Here is a 14,122-nt window from a genome sequence, read left to right as displayed (position 1 = left end):
GTAACCGTGATGGACTAGACAGAGTTCACCACTTTTCGCAATCTTATTTTCAGTCAATATGCTCTCTACTGTACACCTATAGAAGTTCAAGAGAATATTTGTCGACATACTGAATCTCCTCAATTTTCTAAGGAAGTAGAGGCATTGATGGGCTTTCTTTATGATTGCATCAATGTACTGGGTCCAGGACAGATCTTCAAAGATATGTCTGCCCTGGAATTTGAGGTTTTTGACTTTCCACCACCGACGATGAAGTATCGATGAAGACAAGTTTGTGGATCTGTGGCCCTGCTCCTCTAAGGTCAACAATTAGCTCCTAGGTTTTACGATGTTGAGAGCAAAGTTGTTATTCTGGCACCATTTGGTCAGTTGATTGATCTTCCTCCTATACTCATCAGCATCAATAACTCATCCAACAATGGTAGTGTTGTTGGCGAATTTGTAGATGGAGTTGGAAATGTGTCCAGACTTGGAACACAATTCTGTGTTCTCTGTATTGGACGTTGCGGAAAAATAGCTAAAGTTTAGAATCAAAATAGGTGCTACAAAAGCATATTTAAAGAAAAATGAAGCGAGGTGAGGTTTGAGCACGCGCAGTATTGGGGAAATGTAGCCATTCTTGCATTGTTGAAGTATTTGACAAGTTACTGAGAAACAAAGTGCACTGGAAGAATGTTCTTTCATAAACTTACTGAATCCACAATGTATTTGCAACATTTTATTTTGTTCATTTTTTAATATCTGTTGACAGCAGCAGTACAGAGTTATTGCTAAAGCTTTATCTTTTATTTTTCATTTATAAACAGGTTCTTCCTTTAGAAAATAAAATGAAACAAAGAAAACAGTTTCCACAAGCATTAAACATTGGTATGGGCATCGTCACGTCTTTGTATGTTTCACTGGGAACCCTGGGGTATCTGCACTTTGGTGATAGTGTTCAGGGCAGTATTACATTAAACCTGCCACAAAACATATGGTAAGTGTCTTTTGACAATCTATAATGCTATTTTTGAATTGGCTTGATGTGCACATTTTGAAAATGTCTTTTTAAGGATTGCTGCCTGATTACATTTTGATTAATGTTTGTTTTAATTAAAATAACAGTATTCTAAGCACATCCATCATATTAAAATTGCCATAATCAGTTCTGGTTATATGCAGCAAAGATATAATTTGTTAGATCTCTGGTTTGGAACTGCAGTGAAATGTTGGACGGGTTTTATTTTTGGAAATGAGATTTACAAATAACTATAATTTATCACTGAATTTAACAAAAAGCCTTTTCTAAACATGGGCTGTTGATCTCATAATTTAACAGACTATGATAATATCCATCTGATGGTAATAGGAGCAGAATCTATTCCACAAAAATCATGATGCTGCTGTACTTTCATCTTCAGCTTGTTTTCACCTGCACCCTGTTATTTACCGAATCGTGTTTGTACATTCCCCAATCTCGCTGATTTTACTGGCTTGCAGCATACAAGATTAAAAATTATAGTCCTTGTCTCAAACTGTTTATGTCTTCATTCACAACAAACTCTGTCTCAGCCTGCAATCCACTAGGTTGCTGCACGTTCCCCACTTATTTAGTATCAGTTTTGACTTACTTGGCCACTGGCTTTCCCAAATATCTCTGCCTTATTTCCTCTATGGCTTTCAAATCTCTCTGAATATATTATTTTGTCCTTGCCTTTCTCTCTCCTGCCTACTTGCTTGATTGATCAGTTTATTTGTTTCCTATTTTATATGAAGTGTGCTCTGGGACATTGCATGTAATTAAAATGGCACAGAGGTGCATAGTTGATATCCCTTAATGCCACCGTCTTTATTTAATCAAGGCTGTTTTGTGGCTAATCAGATGAGTTCCCATAATGATAATCCAAAATCACCGGTAATATTCTTGAATTTCCATACAACAGTTTCAAATTGGACGACATGGTTTAATTTGTTTTTCAAAATTCTGGTTTCTCAAGTGCTCCTCTATGGCAATACAATTTCTTCAAGACATAGGAAAACACAAAATCAAATATTCCGAAAATAAGTGAGAAAACAATTAGATCCTCCTGGGCATGCAACTAATGTGGGTGTAATTGAAAATGTTTGTACATAATGCTCACCAAAAGTTTCATTCACAGAATGAGTGAAATGCAGAACAGTGAGAAGCTATATCACAAACCTCCTGTCAAGGAATAAAGTAAAAAATGATGTGATCTTGGGCTCAGTTCCTCATGCTGTAATTGCTACCCCAGAATTCTCAATTCCCCTCTGTTGTCAAAAATCTTTTTTGTCAGGCTTGAATATATTAAATGACTGATTCCCAAGATTCACGGTTCTTGGTTAAAAAAAAATCCTTGCCTGTTTTAAATGGGAGAACCCAGTTCTGAAGCAAGCTGCTTAGTTCTAGATTCCCCCATGAGGAGAACCAACCTCTCATAATAAAATAACGGAATGGTTATGGTTCAGAAGTAGGTACTTTATTTAGTTTAGAGATGCAGTGTGGAAACAAGCCATTTGAACCACTGAGTCCACGCCGATCACCCACTTACACTAGATCTATATTATCCCACTTTCTCATTGACTTCCTACATACCAGGGGCAATTTTACAGAGGCCAATTAACCTACAAACCCACATGTCTTTGCGATGTGGGGAAAGCTGGAGCACCTGGAGGAAACCCACGCGACCACAGGGAGAACATGCTAACTCCGCACAGAGAGCACCCCAGGACTCTGATGCTGTGAGGCAGCAGCTCTATCTGCTGTTGCCACTGTGCTTCCATCAAGTCCATATTGAATCTGTTCACGAGCAATTCAGTTCATCTTGCTCCTGTACCAGTTTCCCACAGCCCTGTAAATACTTTATTTTCAGATGGATATCTCACACCATTTAGAACGTTACTGCCTCTACTTCTACTCCTGGCTGTCCTTTTGAGACAATGGCCATTCGTTGTGTTTTTAAAAAAAAAGGTTTTCTTACCTTTTTTCTTTCAGTCCTTACAATCACCTTCACTCTTGTTCTTAACCCCTTTGCCAATGGAAACTGTTGCTCTCTATTTATTGTGTCTATATCCTTCAAGATTTTATATCTTCTTGCACCCACTTCTGTTCCAAAGAAAACAAGCCAAGCTTCTCCATTCTGTCCACAGAACTAAAATTTCTCATATTAGTGATTAAAAAAAAATATATATGCCTTGGCATCCTCTCTAAGTCTTTTATGTCTTAGTGTGGGATGAACTGTATATGATATTGTGGGGTTGTGGTTAGACTGGTGTTTTATAAATGATCATCAATGATTTCTTTGCTCTTGTGCCCCCCCCCCCCCCCCCTTAATAAAACTCAGGATCCTATTTGTATTTTCTCTATAGCCACTTTCTCAACTTTCCTTGTCATTTTCATTGGAAAATGGAAAATCCAGGTCGTTAATAAACCCTCAAATTCTTATGTTCCATGTTTGGACCTTGGCTATTATATGAGTGGAGTGATTGGGGCAAAAACATAACTGATCATTCGTGAACCGGGTCCTGGGACCTATTTGCCACATGATGACACTATTGTTGACACCTTATTGATAGTTGAAGACCGATTAATTGGGTGGCAATTAGTCAGATTGGATTGGAAAGTATCTGGGTAATTTTCCATATTGCCAGTAGATGCCAGTGTTGTAACTGTACTCTAACTGCTTGTGTCTGAAGCAAGTGTTCATTAGCTGTGTGTATGCAGTTACCACTGTAAAGTCATGGTCATAGAGCATGGAAACAATCCCTTTGGCTCAACTTGTCCAGTCTGAGCAGACTATGACTGAGTTCGTCCCATTCATTCGCATTTGGCCCATACTCCACTAAACCTTTCCTATCAGCGTTCCTGTCAAAATGTATTTTAAAAAGCAACGAGCTAATTTGGAAAAAAAACACTGAAATTTCAGCCTGCCGTCAGCTCTAAAGCTTGGCATATTCTTGCTTGCCTCATCTGTTGAGCTAAACTAATGTTGACCAGAAATAAAAACTGCACATTACCACAAGTGCAGTCACACCCCATATATCTAAGCATAATTTATGTTTGATCTACATGGTGGGCGAATTTCCAATTTGCTTCACTATTTTAAACCATGACTAAATATCCAACTTGGTTTGTGGTATGTATTTCTGAAAGTTTGCTTGCCTGCTAATACAGCAAACAGCTACTTCAAATTAACTACCTTGAACTATCTTTAATCAGACTTATTGGACTTTATCTTGCACTAAATGTTGCAACCTTTATCCTTTATCTGTGTACTGTGGACGGCTTGATTGTAATCATATATAGTATTTTCTTTGACTGGATAGCACACAAACAAAAACTTTTCACTGTACCTTGGTACACGTGACAATAAAAAACGAAACTAACCATTATCCTAGGGCTTATTTCTACTTGGTTATTATTAACCAGTTTGTTGCTGCCTAGTGCACACTGCCACATTCACCTAATTTATCTAAATCTCAGGCCTATTGATTTTGTGCAAGTTATTTAAGATCAAGCTAACACTTGATAATAAATCACTTCCCCTGCCACCAATGAGAATTTAGTGCAGAACCCAGCCCAGTGCAATATCCTATCTAATCTATCCTCGTACTTAAATGTTACATATAGTCAAGTTGGGTGTATTGCCATATAAACAAGTATGGTGAGGTTACAGGTGCAGTGAAAATCTTGCTAGTAGCAGCACTACAGGCACGTAAACTCGGAAAATGTGTAAATTTACAAAGTATACAAGACAATGAAAAGAAAGACTGTGCACAAAATCAAGACATTAGTGCAGAAAGGCAGTTAGAAAACAAGTCCATGGTAGTGCAAGAGCTGATCCTTGGTATTCCGTTGCCAAGGTAGCATAAGGGTTGTGCAGGTTTGCTTCAAGAACTTGATAGTTGTAGGTAAATAGCTGCTCCTGAACCTGTTGGTGTAGGGCTTCAGGCTTCTGTACTTCTTGCTGGTGGTAACATCAAGAAGAGGATGTGGGCCAGTTGGTGGGGATCCTGGATCTCATTCAGATGCTTTCAATGGTGTGGAGGGGTGTGCCTGTGATGGACAGAGCTGACCCGCCACTCTGTGCAGCCTCTTGTATTACTGTGCATTAGAACAGTACTAGTCCATGATGAAACCAGTCAGGAAACGTTCTACAATACATCTGTAGAGTTTGTTAGAGTATTTAATGCCATGCTGAATCTCTTTAAAAGTTGAAAAAAGTAGGTGCTGATGTCCCTTTGTGTTTGGATTTATGTGCTGAGCTCAGGACAGGTCATCCAAAATGTTAGCACCCAGGAATATGATGTTGCTAACTCTTTATTCACCACTGATCACCAATGAAAACTGACGTGTGGTCTCCTGACTTTTAGAAGTCAACAATTAGCTCCCTGGTTTTGTTGAGATTGTCTGAGAGGCGTTCTATCTGTCTCCTGTATGCTGACTCATCATCACCCGTAATTCAGCCAACAACTGTGCTGTTTATAGATGGCATTGGAGCTGTACTTGACCACACAGTCATGGGTGTAAAGAGTGTTGGGCAGGGGGCTCAGCACGCATCCTTGAAGCATACCTGTGTTGATGGTCAGTGAGGCGGAGGTTTAGTTTAGAGATACAGCATAGAAACAAGCCCTTCGGTCCACCGAGTCCACACCGACCATCTATCACATTAGTTCTTTTATCCCACTTTCACATCAACTCCCCACGTATTAGGGGCAATTTACAGAGGCTCATTAACCTTTAAACACACATCTTTGGGTTGTGGGAGGAAACCGAAGCAACTTTTTATAATTTGTTCCAGGAATGTGGACATTGCAGATGGAGCCAACATTTAATTGGCATCCAGAAGGTGGTAGTGAACTGCCTCCTTGAACTTCTGCAGTCTTTGGCTGTGGGTATCACAATTATCTGTAGAGGGAGTTCCCAGCAAACGTGAAGGAATGGTGATATATTCCCAAGTCAGGATGGTTGTGACTGCAGGGATTGTGAGCAATCGGGGGAGAAAGGCCTTGGTCAGGGAGGTGACCAAGAACTCGATGGTCACTCTGACAGAGCTCCAGAGTTCCTCTGTGAAGATAGGAGAACCTTCCAGAAGGACAACCATATCTGCAGCACTCCACCAATCAGGCCTTTATGGTAGAGTGGCCAGATGGAAGCCATTCCTTAGTAAAAGGCACATGGCAGCCCGTTTGGAGTTTGCCAAAAGGCACATAAAGGACTCTCAGACCATGAGAAACAAGATTCTCTGGTCTGATAAAAACAAGATTGAACTCTTTGGCCTGAATGCCAAGAGGCACCGCTCATCACCTGGCCAATACCATACCTAGGATGAAGCATGGTGGTGGCAGCATCATGTTGTGGGGATGTTTTCCAGCGGCAGGAACTGGGAGACGAGTCAGGATAATGGGGGAACGATGTATGGAGCAAAGTACAGAGAGATCCTTGATGAAAACCTGCTCCAGAGCGTTCTGGACCTCAGACTGAGGCAGAGGTTCACCTTCCAACAGGACAATGACCCTAAGCACACAGCCAAGACAATGCAGGAGTGGCTTTGCGACAAGTCTGTGAATGTCCTTGAGTGGCCCAGCCAGAGCTCAGACTTGAACCCGATGAAACATCTCTGGAGGGACCTGAAAATAGCTGTGCGTCGACCCTCCCCATCCAACCTGACAGAGCATGAGAGGATCTGCAGATAAGAATGGGAGAAATTACCCAAATACAGGTGTGCCAAGCTTGTAGCGTCATGCCCAAGAAGACTTGAGGCTGTAATTGCTGCCAAAGGTGCCTCAACAAAGTACTGAGTAAAGGGTTTGAATACTTATGTAAATGTGATATTTCAGTTATTTATTTTTAATTACTTTGCAAAAATGTCTAAATACCTGTTTTCGCTTTTTTATTGTGGAGTATTGTGTGTAGATCGATGATTTTAAAAAAAAGAATTTAATCCATTTAAAAATAAGGCTGTAATGTAGCAAAATGTGGAAAAAGTGAAGGGATCTGAATACTTTCTGAATGCACTGTATGTCTTTATGGTTTTGAATTTCTTAAGGGTTGTTGGACTTGCACTCATCCAAGCAAGTAGAGAGTATTCTGTCACACTCGATTTGTAGATGGTGTCAAGCTTTGGAGAATTATGAGACAAGTTATTCACTGCAGGATTCCACGCCTTTGACCTGCTCTCGTAGCCAGAGTTTCTGAACTATAGTGACCCTCTGAACTGCTTCAACTTTTTTCGACAATGACTGATTTCAAGAGTGGTAGCTGCTTAGTTCTGTGTAATCACTAAGGTAGTAGCAGTTACAAGTTTGCTGGGTCTTCATCTGTTGGTTTGCTGTTTGCAGAGCCACGTACTTGGGAGGTTGGCTTCAGGTCTCATGTCGTATATTGTTTCCTAAATAAATATCTATATGCATTGAGGAAGCAATTGTATATTTAGAAAAGGTGTTTCCAGGAGACACAAGAGACTGCAAATACTGGAATCTTAAGCAAATAGTAAACTGCTGGAGGAACTCATCAAGTCAGGCAATATTGTGAAAGGACGATGTTTTGGGTCAGGAACCTTTATCAAGTTGGTTTCCAGACTGCTTGTACTGAGTGAATCCCTGTTCGAATAGAGGGTGGGCTTTGTAAATCTGAAAGCTATTCACTACTTGCAGATTTTAATGAAAGTCATTTATTATGTAAGATTATCTTTTTAGATATATAAATATTTAAGTCAAATTTATTAAGGTGTCTTAATGCATTAGGACCTTTGTAGGATATAGATGTTTAAATGAAGGGTGTGTTTGATCTACATGGTGGGCGAATTTCCAATTTGCTTTACTATTTTAAACCATGATTAAATATCCAACTTGGTTTGTGGTATGTATTTCTGAAAGTTTGCTTGCCTGCTAATACAGCAAACAGCTACTTCAAATTAACTACCTTGAACTATCTTTAATCAGACTTATTGGACTTTATCTTGCACTAAATGTTGCAACCTTTATCCTTTATCTGTGTACTGTGGACGGCTTGATTGTAATCATATATAGTATTTTCTTTGACTGGATAGCACACAGATGGCATTGGAGCTGTACTTGACCACACAGTCATGGGTGTAAAGAGTGTTGGGCAGGGGGCTCAGCACGCATGCTTGAAGCACACCTGTGTTGATGGTCAGTGAGGCGGAGGTTTAGTTTAGAGATACAGCATAGAAACAAGCCCTTCGGTTCACCGAGTCCACACCGACCATCTATCACATTAGTTCTTTTATCCCACTTTCACATCAACTCCCCACATATTAGGGGCAATTTACAGAGGCTCATTAACCTTTAAACACACATCTTTGGGATGTGGGAGGAAACTGAAGCAACTTTTTATAATTTGTTCCAGGAATGTGGACATTGCAGATGGAGCCAACATTTAATTGGCATCCAGAAGGTGGTAGTGAACTGCCTCCTTGAACTTCTGCAGTCTTTGGCTGTGGGTATCACAATTATCTGTAGAGGGAGTTCCCAGCAAAAGTGAAAGAATGGTGATATATTCCATAGTCAGGATGGTTGTGACTGCAGGGATTGTGAGCAATCGGGGGAGAAAGGCCTTGGTCAGGGAGGTGACCAAGAACTCGATGGTCACTCTGACAGAGCTCCAGAGTTCCTCTGTGAAGATAGGAGAACCTTCCAGAAGGGCAACTATATCTGCAGCACTCCACCAATCAGGCCTTTATGGTAGAGTGGCCAGATGGAAGCCATTCCTTAGTAAAAGGCACATGGCAGCCCGTTTGGAGTTTGCCAAAAGGCACACAAAGGACTCTCAGACCATGAGAAACAAGATTCTCTGGTCTGATAAAAACAAGATTGAACTCTTTGGCCTGAATGCCAAGAGGCACCGCTCATCACCTGGCCAATACCATACCTAGGATGAAGCATGGTGGTGGCAGCATCATGTTGTGGGGATGTTTTCCAGCGGCAGGAACTGGGAGACGAGTCAGGATAATGGGGGAACGATGTATGGAGCAAAGTACAGAGAGATCCTTGATGAAAACCTGCTCCAGAGCGTTCTGGACCTCAGACTGAGGCAGAGGTTCACCTTCCAACAGGACAATGACCCTAAGCACACAGCCAAGACAATGCAGGAGTGGCTTTGCGACAAGTCTGTGAATGTCCTTGAGTGGCCCAGCCAGAGCTCAGACTTGAACCCGATGAAACATCTCTGGAGGGACCTGAAAATAGCTGTGCGTCGACCCTCCCCATCCAACCTGACAGAGCTTGAGAGGATCTGCAGATAAGAATGGGAGAAATTACCCAAATACAGGTGTGCCAAGCTTGTAGCGTCATGCCCAAGAAGACTTGAGGCTGTAATTGCTGCCAAAGGTGCCTCAACAAAGTACTGAGTAAAGGGTCTGAATACTTATGTAAATGTGATATTTCAGTTATTTATTTTTAATTACTTTGCAAAAATGTCTAAATACCTGTTTTCGCTTTTTTATTGTGGAGTATTGTGTGTAGATTGATGATTTTAAAAAAAAGAATTTAATCCATTTTAAAATAAGGCTGTAATGTAGCAAAATGTGGAAAAAGTGAAGGGATCTGAATACTTTCTGAATGCACTGTATGTCTTTATGGTTTTGAATTTCTTGAGGGTTGTTGGACTTGCACTCATCCAAGCAAGTAGAGAGTATTCTGTCACACTCTCGATTTGTAGATGATGTCAAGCTTTGGAGAATTATGAGACAAGTTATTCACTGCAGGATTCCACGCTTTTGACCTGCTCTCGTAGCCAGAGTTTCTGAACTATAGTGACCCTCTGAACTGCTTCAACTTTTTTCGACAATGACTGATTTCAAGAGTGGTAGCTGCTTAGTTCTGTGTAATCACTAAGGTAGTAGCAGTTACAAGTTTGCTGGGTCTTCATCTGTTGGTTTGCTGTTTGCAGAGCCACGTACTTGGGAGGTTGGCTTCAGGTCTCATGTCGTATATTGTTTCCTAAATAAATATCTATATGCATTGAGGAAGCAATTGTATATTTAGAAAAGGTGTTTCCAGGAGACACAAGAGACTGCAAATACTGGAATCTTAAGCAAATAGTAAACTGCTGGAGGAACTCATCAAGTCAGGCAATATTGTGAAAGGACGATGTTTTGGGTCAGGAACCTTTATCAAGTTGGTTTCCAGACTGCTTGTACTGAGTGAATCCCTGTTCGAATAGAGGGTGGGCTTTGTAAATCTGAAAGCTAATCACTACTTGCAGATTTTAATGAAAGTCATTTATTATGTAAGATTATCTTTTTAGATATATAAATATTTAAGTCAAATTTATTAAGGTGTCTTAATGCATTAGGACCTTTGTAGGATATAGATGTTTAAATGAAGGGTGTGTGGAGTGCAGTCTTTGAATGATGAATTTGTTGATGTTTAAGGTTTGAAGATGTTTTTCAAATTCTCTACTCTTTAGATTTTCGAATGGAAATCAATTCTGAATGCATTGACAGCAATTCAAAGCATATCAGTCACATTACCCTTACAATGTAACATAATGTGAAATGTACTTAATTGAGCAATAATGGTTGATGCGATCAAAAGTATTGTAGTGAGACACAGGATACTGACAGGATTAGAGGTCTTAAAGATTGGCTAAATTATGATTTGTTTTTTTGCAAAAAAGAGACTGAGGGGAGAATTACTTAATCATACCAGTATCTTTAATTGGACTACTACCATACAGTCTGTCTACTGACTGGATAGCTTGCAACAAAAAAGCTTTTCACTGTACCTCGATACATGTGAAAATAATAAACAAAACTAAAAGAGATTCATAAAATTGAAAACTCTGGATGTGGTAAATAATGTCCTTTTATCCCTTTGTTGTGGGATCAGAAACTAGAGGGCTGTTGAGGTAAAATGGGGAGAAGGATTGGGGGCTGTTGAGGTAAAATGTGTTCACCCAAGACCTCAACGGTGTCTGGATCTCTATGCCTGATGGGGTGGTGCAACCAGAAGAGTCCACTGCTCTTTTTAAAATAGGTGCCGGTATGAGAATTTGATGTGCAGTAACCTGCAAGCATGCAGCCAGTTGTGAATTGAGCTTTTATGTTGTAACAACACATATCATGCTATTGCTACCATTGTAAGAATGTTTATTTAGGATTAATTTTTGAAATGATCCTAGATGGAGCAATGATTGCAAATGTTGTATCACAGGTTAGCTGTGTTTTGTTTAGCAATTAATGGAAGAGTTCATAATGAGTCCAAAACCACTACGGCAAAGCAGTTTTAATATGTTTGATATTGTATTTGCAACTATAATGTTGCCCGTCTGTGATTCTGTAGAGTTCATATGTATTTTATCTCATTGCACTACATTTTCCTCCTGGTCTTGGGTGGGAAGTTTAAACAACAATATAATACATGAGGCATTTTACTTGTCTTACCAAAACACTAAAATATTTTTCCCCCAAAAAGTTAAATAAGAACGCTTTGAAATATAAGTCACGATTGGAATATATTTATCTTTGCTGAACCTATGGTTCTTTGATTCTTCACCAGTCACTTGTTTTAACTGATCATACTATTGATAATTCTGTTGGTTATAAGTTTGCTTTCTCTGGGCAAAAGACCTGAGGTTCTTTCTCAAAATGAGGAAAAATACCGATGGATCACCAGAATTGGTAAGAGCACAACAAGATTGTGACTTTTCTGAAAAGGGAGGTGTTATTTTGTAAGTGTCTATGAAAGTTAAATTATATGATAGGAGGAAGAATTTTCCAATAAATCCAGTAAACCTAGAATTTCCAGCTCTCAAAAGCACTCCTAACTAATGCATACAAGTGAAGTGTTTCACGTATTTTTTATTATTTGATCTTTGTCACATTATTGGCAGCATCCCCATTAGTAAACTTTAGTGCACAAATTAGTCCTAAATTATATTGTTGCAGAGAATACTTGTAGGAAAATCTATAGTACTTGCATATTAGTGCAATTTGAAAGCATGCTTATCAAATCTAATAATCTACATGATGTGCTCATCACTAATTTTTATCAAAAGTAATCAGTTAATTGCATTATTATCACCAAAGTAAAGTTTTTAGGTTTGACTATGTATGGTTGAATTAAAGGTAACTGTTTTCTTGTACGATTTAAAAATTGATTTTAGGCTTATTGCTTGACTCTGTATCGCAAACATGTTAAGGATTCAAGTGTATGAGTTGTTTATGAATTATATGAATCCTTAAGATGCGTTTAAATATTAATGAGGATACCTTCCATATTAACCTATTCTTGAGTAGAGAGGTTAGTATTTATTCAATAAACTAAATGGAAAGGATTGGTGTTGCTTGGATATCCTTTGACTTTTTTGTGTTTGATTTTTCCTAGTGAGGATGATGTGCTGGGCAGTGCCAGTACTTTTCATTGATGTAAAATGAATGGAATCCTAACTTGCATACTCCAAGCACTGTCCTGTGAATGGTGCATAATTTTGCAACATTAGAATTATACTGATGCTTGTTACTCTGCAGTCTTTCATATTTGAAAATGTGAACAATTGATATCGACATGATTTTAAAATGTATGCCAGCATTATAGCAAGTGCTCTCGAACAAATAATGTTAATCAGTGTTGATTATTTGAATCTGATCTGCACCTGTTTCATGGCATTCGACGAGTCCTTTGACGCAACAAATATACTGAGAAAAACTCATCACATTTTCCTTGCAGTTGTGGCGTTATTTTTGTCAGTCTGCAATCTTGGTTTTCCCTGCACCTTGTTTAGAAAAGTCAAGATCTTTATTGTTGGCTTTATTGATGTCCGTGGTTTGTCGTGGCCTGGCATCTTATTATTAAAGTGATTCTCAAAATTAGAGAGTTCCGTAAAACCTCCAGTTCCTCAATCTGCTTACACTAAAATAAATAACAGCAGTGATTGAGCATATAGCTAATTGTGAACCCATAGTTCTGTTCCCTTTTTCTAGACCATCTTGGCGATCTTGTTTCATAGTGTGGTGATGGAAGTGTCGCTTGTCATGAATTACACATCCTGCAACTCACCAGAAGCTAAACAGCAGTCAACTAAATTATGGTTGACACAATTTAACCTGACGTATCCAAGGAAATGAATAACTTTGACTATTTTGTTCTACTGAGATTAAGCATAATCCCCAATACATTTTTGGGAATGGGTTTTACAAGAGTTCTTGGTGCAAAAGCTGAACTCGGTCAGTGTTCATTACTTTTCATCCGATTATCTAGTGTATATTAAGCTTTAGCTGCCTGAAGATTTTTAACGGGCTTGAAGCCCTTTGCAGAAGTGGATTTAATTATTTGCTCTTTTAATCTTTTGATGAATTAGATGGCAAATTTTACTTTAAGCTTGTATTGACACTTTGTCAACATGAAGTACTAATCATAGATATTGATGTAAAGGAGGAGTAAAACAGTAAAATTGCTATTTACCTGAGAGGTGGCGCAGGGGTAGAGTTGCTGCCTTACAGCGCTTGCAGTGCCGGAGTCCCAGGTTCGTTCCCGACTACGGGTGCAGTACGATCTTTCCGTGACCTGTGTGGGTTTTCTCCGAGATCTTTGATTTCCTCCCACACTCCAAAAGACGTAGGTTAATTGGCTTGGTAAAATGTAAAAATTGTCTCTAGTGTGTGTAAGATAGTGTTAATATGCAGGGATCGCGGTCAGCACGGGCCCGGTGGGCAGAAGGGCCTGTTTCCGCGCTATATCTCTAAACTAAACTAAACAAAAAAAGATAAAATAATTATTTCTGTAATGTCTGTTTAGGGTTTTAGCAAAAAGAGTACATAGTTGTAAGAGCACGGATCGTTACCGTAATGAGTATTTGTTCAAGGGCATTAAGCAAATCCATAAACTTTTCATTCTCCCTGCTGGTCAAGCAATCATTTTAGCTTTGTCAGCTCCTTTATGACTGGGCGTGATTGATGTTATAATATTCAAGGGGATTTGGGTGTCCTTGTCTATGAATCACAAAGTTAACAAGTAGTTAGGGAAAGCAATCAGGTAGGCAAATTGGATAAAGGGACCTGCTGTTCAAGAGAAAGTAATAACAAGATGACGTTTTGGGGATATTGTGTACTTTTTATTGGCTTCATTACCTTAGAGTGGGGCAGATGGAGCAAAGTTCCTG

At 39.3% G+C, this 14,122-nt stretch overlaps 1 protein-coding gene across 2 annotated transcripts in view; it reads left to right on the top strand.

The window, feature by feature from the left end:
- The window catches only part of slc36a4 (solute carrier family 36 member 4), a 236,323-nt gene that overhangs the window by 48,723 nt on the left and 173,478 nt on the right, over window positions 1-14,122 (top strand). For both annotated transcript variants that reach the window (XM_078402705.1, XM_078402706.1), the window contains exon 9: window positions 807-976. In XM_078402705.1, coding sequence (XP_078258831.1) covers window positions 807-976 — 170 coding nt within the window. The remainder of the gene's footprint in view (window positions 1-806; window positions 977-14,122) is intronic.

Source organism: Rhinoraja longicauda, chromosome 7 (genome assembly GCF_053455715.1).
Source record: "Rhinoraja longicauda isolate Sanriku21f chromosome 7, sRhiLon1.1, whole genome shotgun sequence".
Classification (NCBI taxonomy): Eukaryota; Metazoa; Chordata; class Chondrichthyes; order Rajiformes; family Arhynchobatidae; genus Rhinoraja; species Rhinoraja longicauda.
The sequence above is the reverse complement of the archived record's forward strand: the minus strand, read 5'-3'. Positions and strand labels throughout refer to the sequence as shown.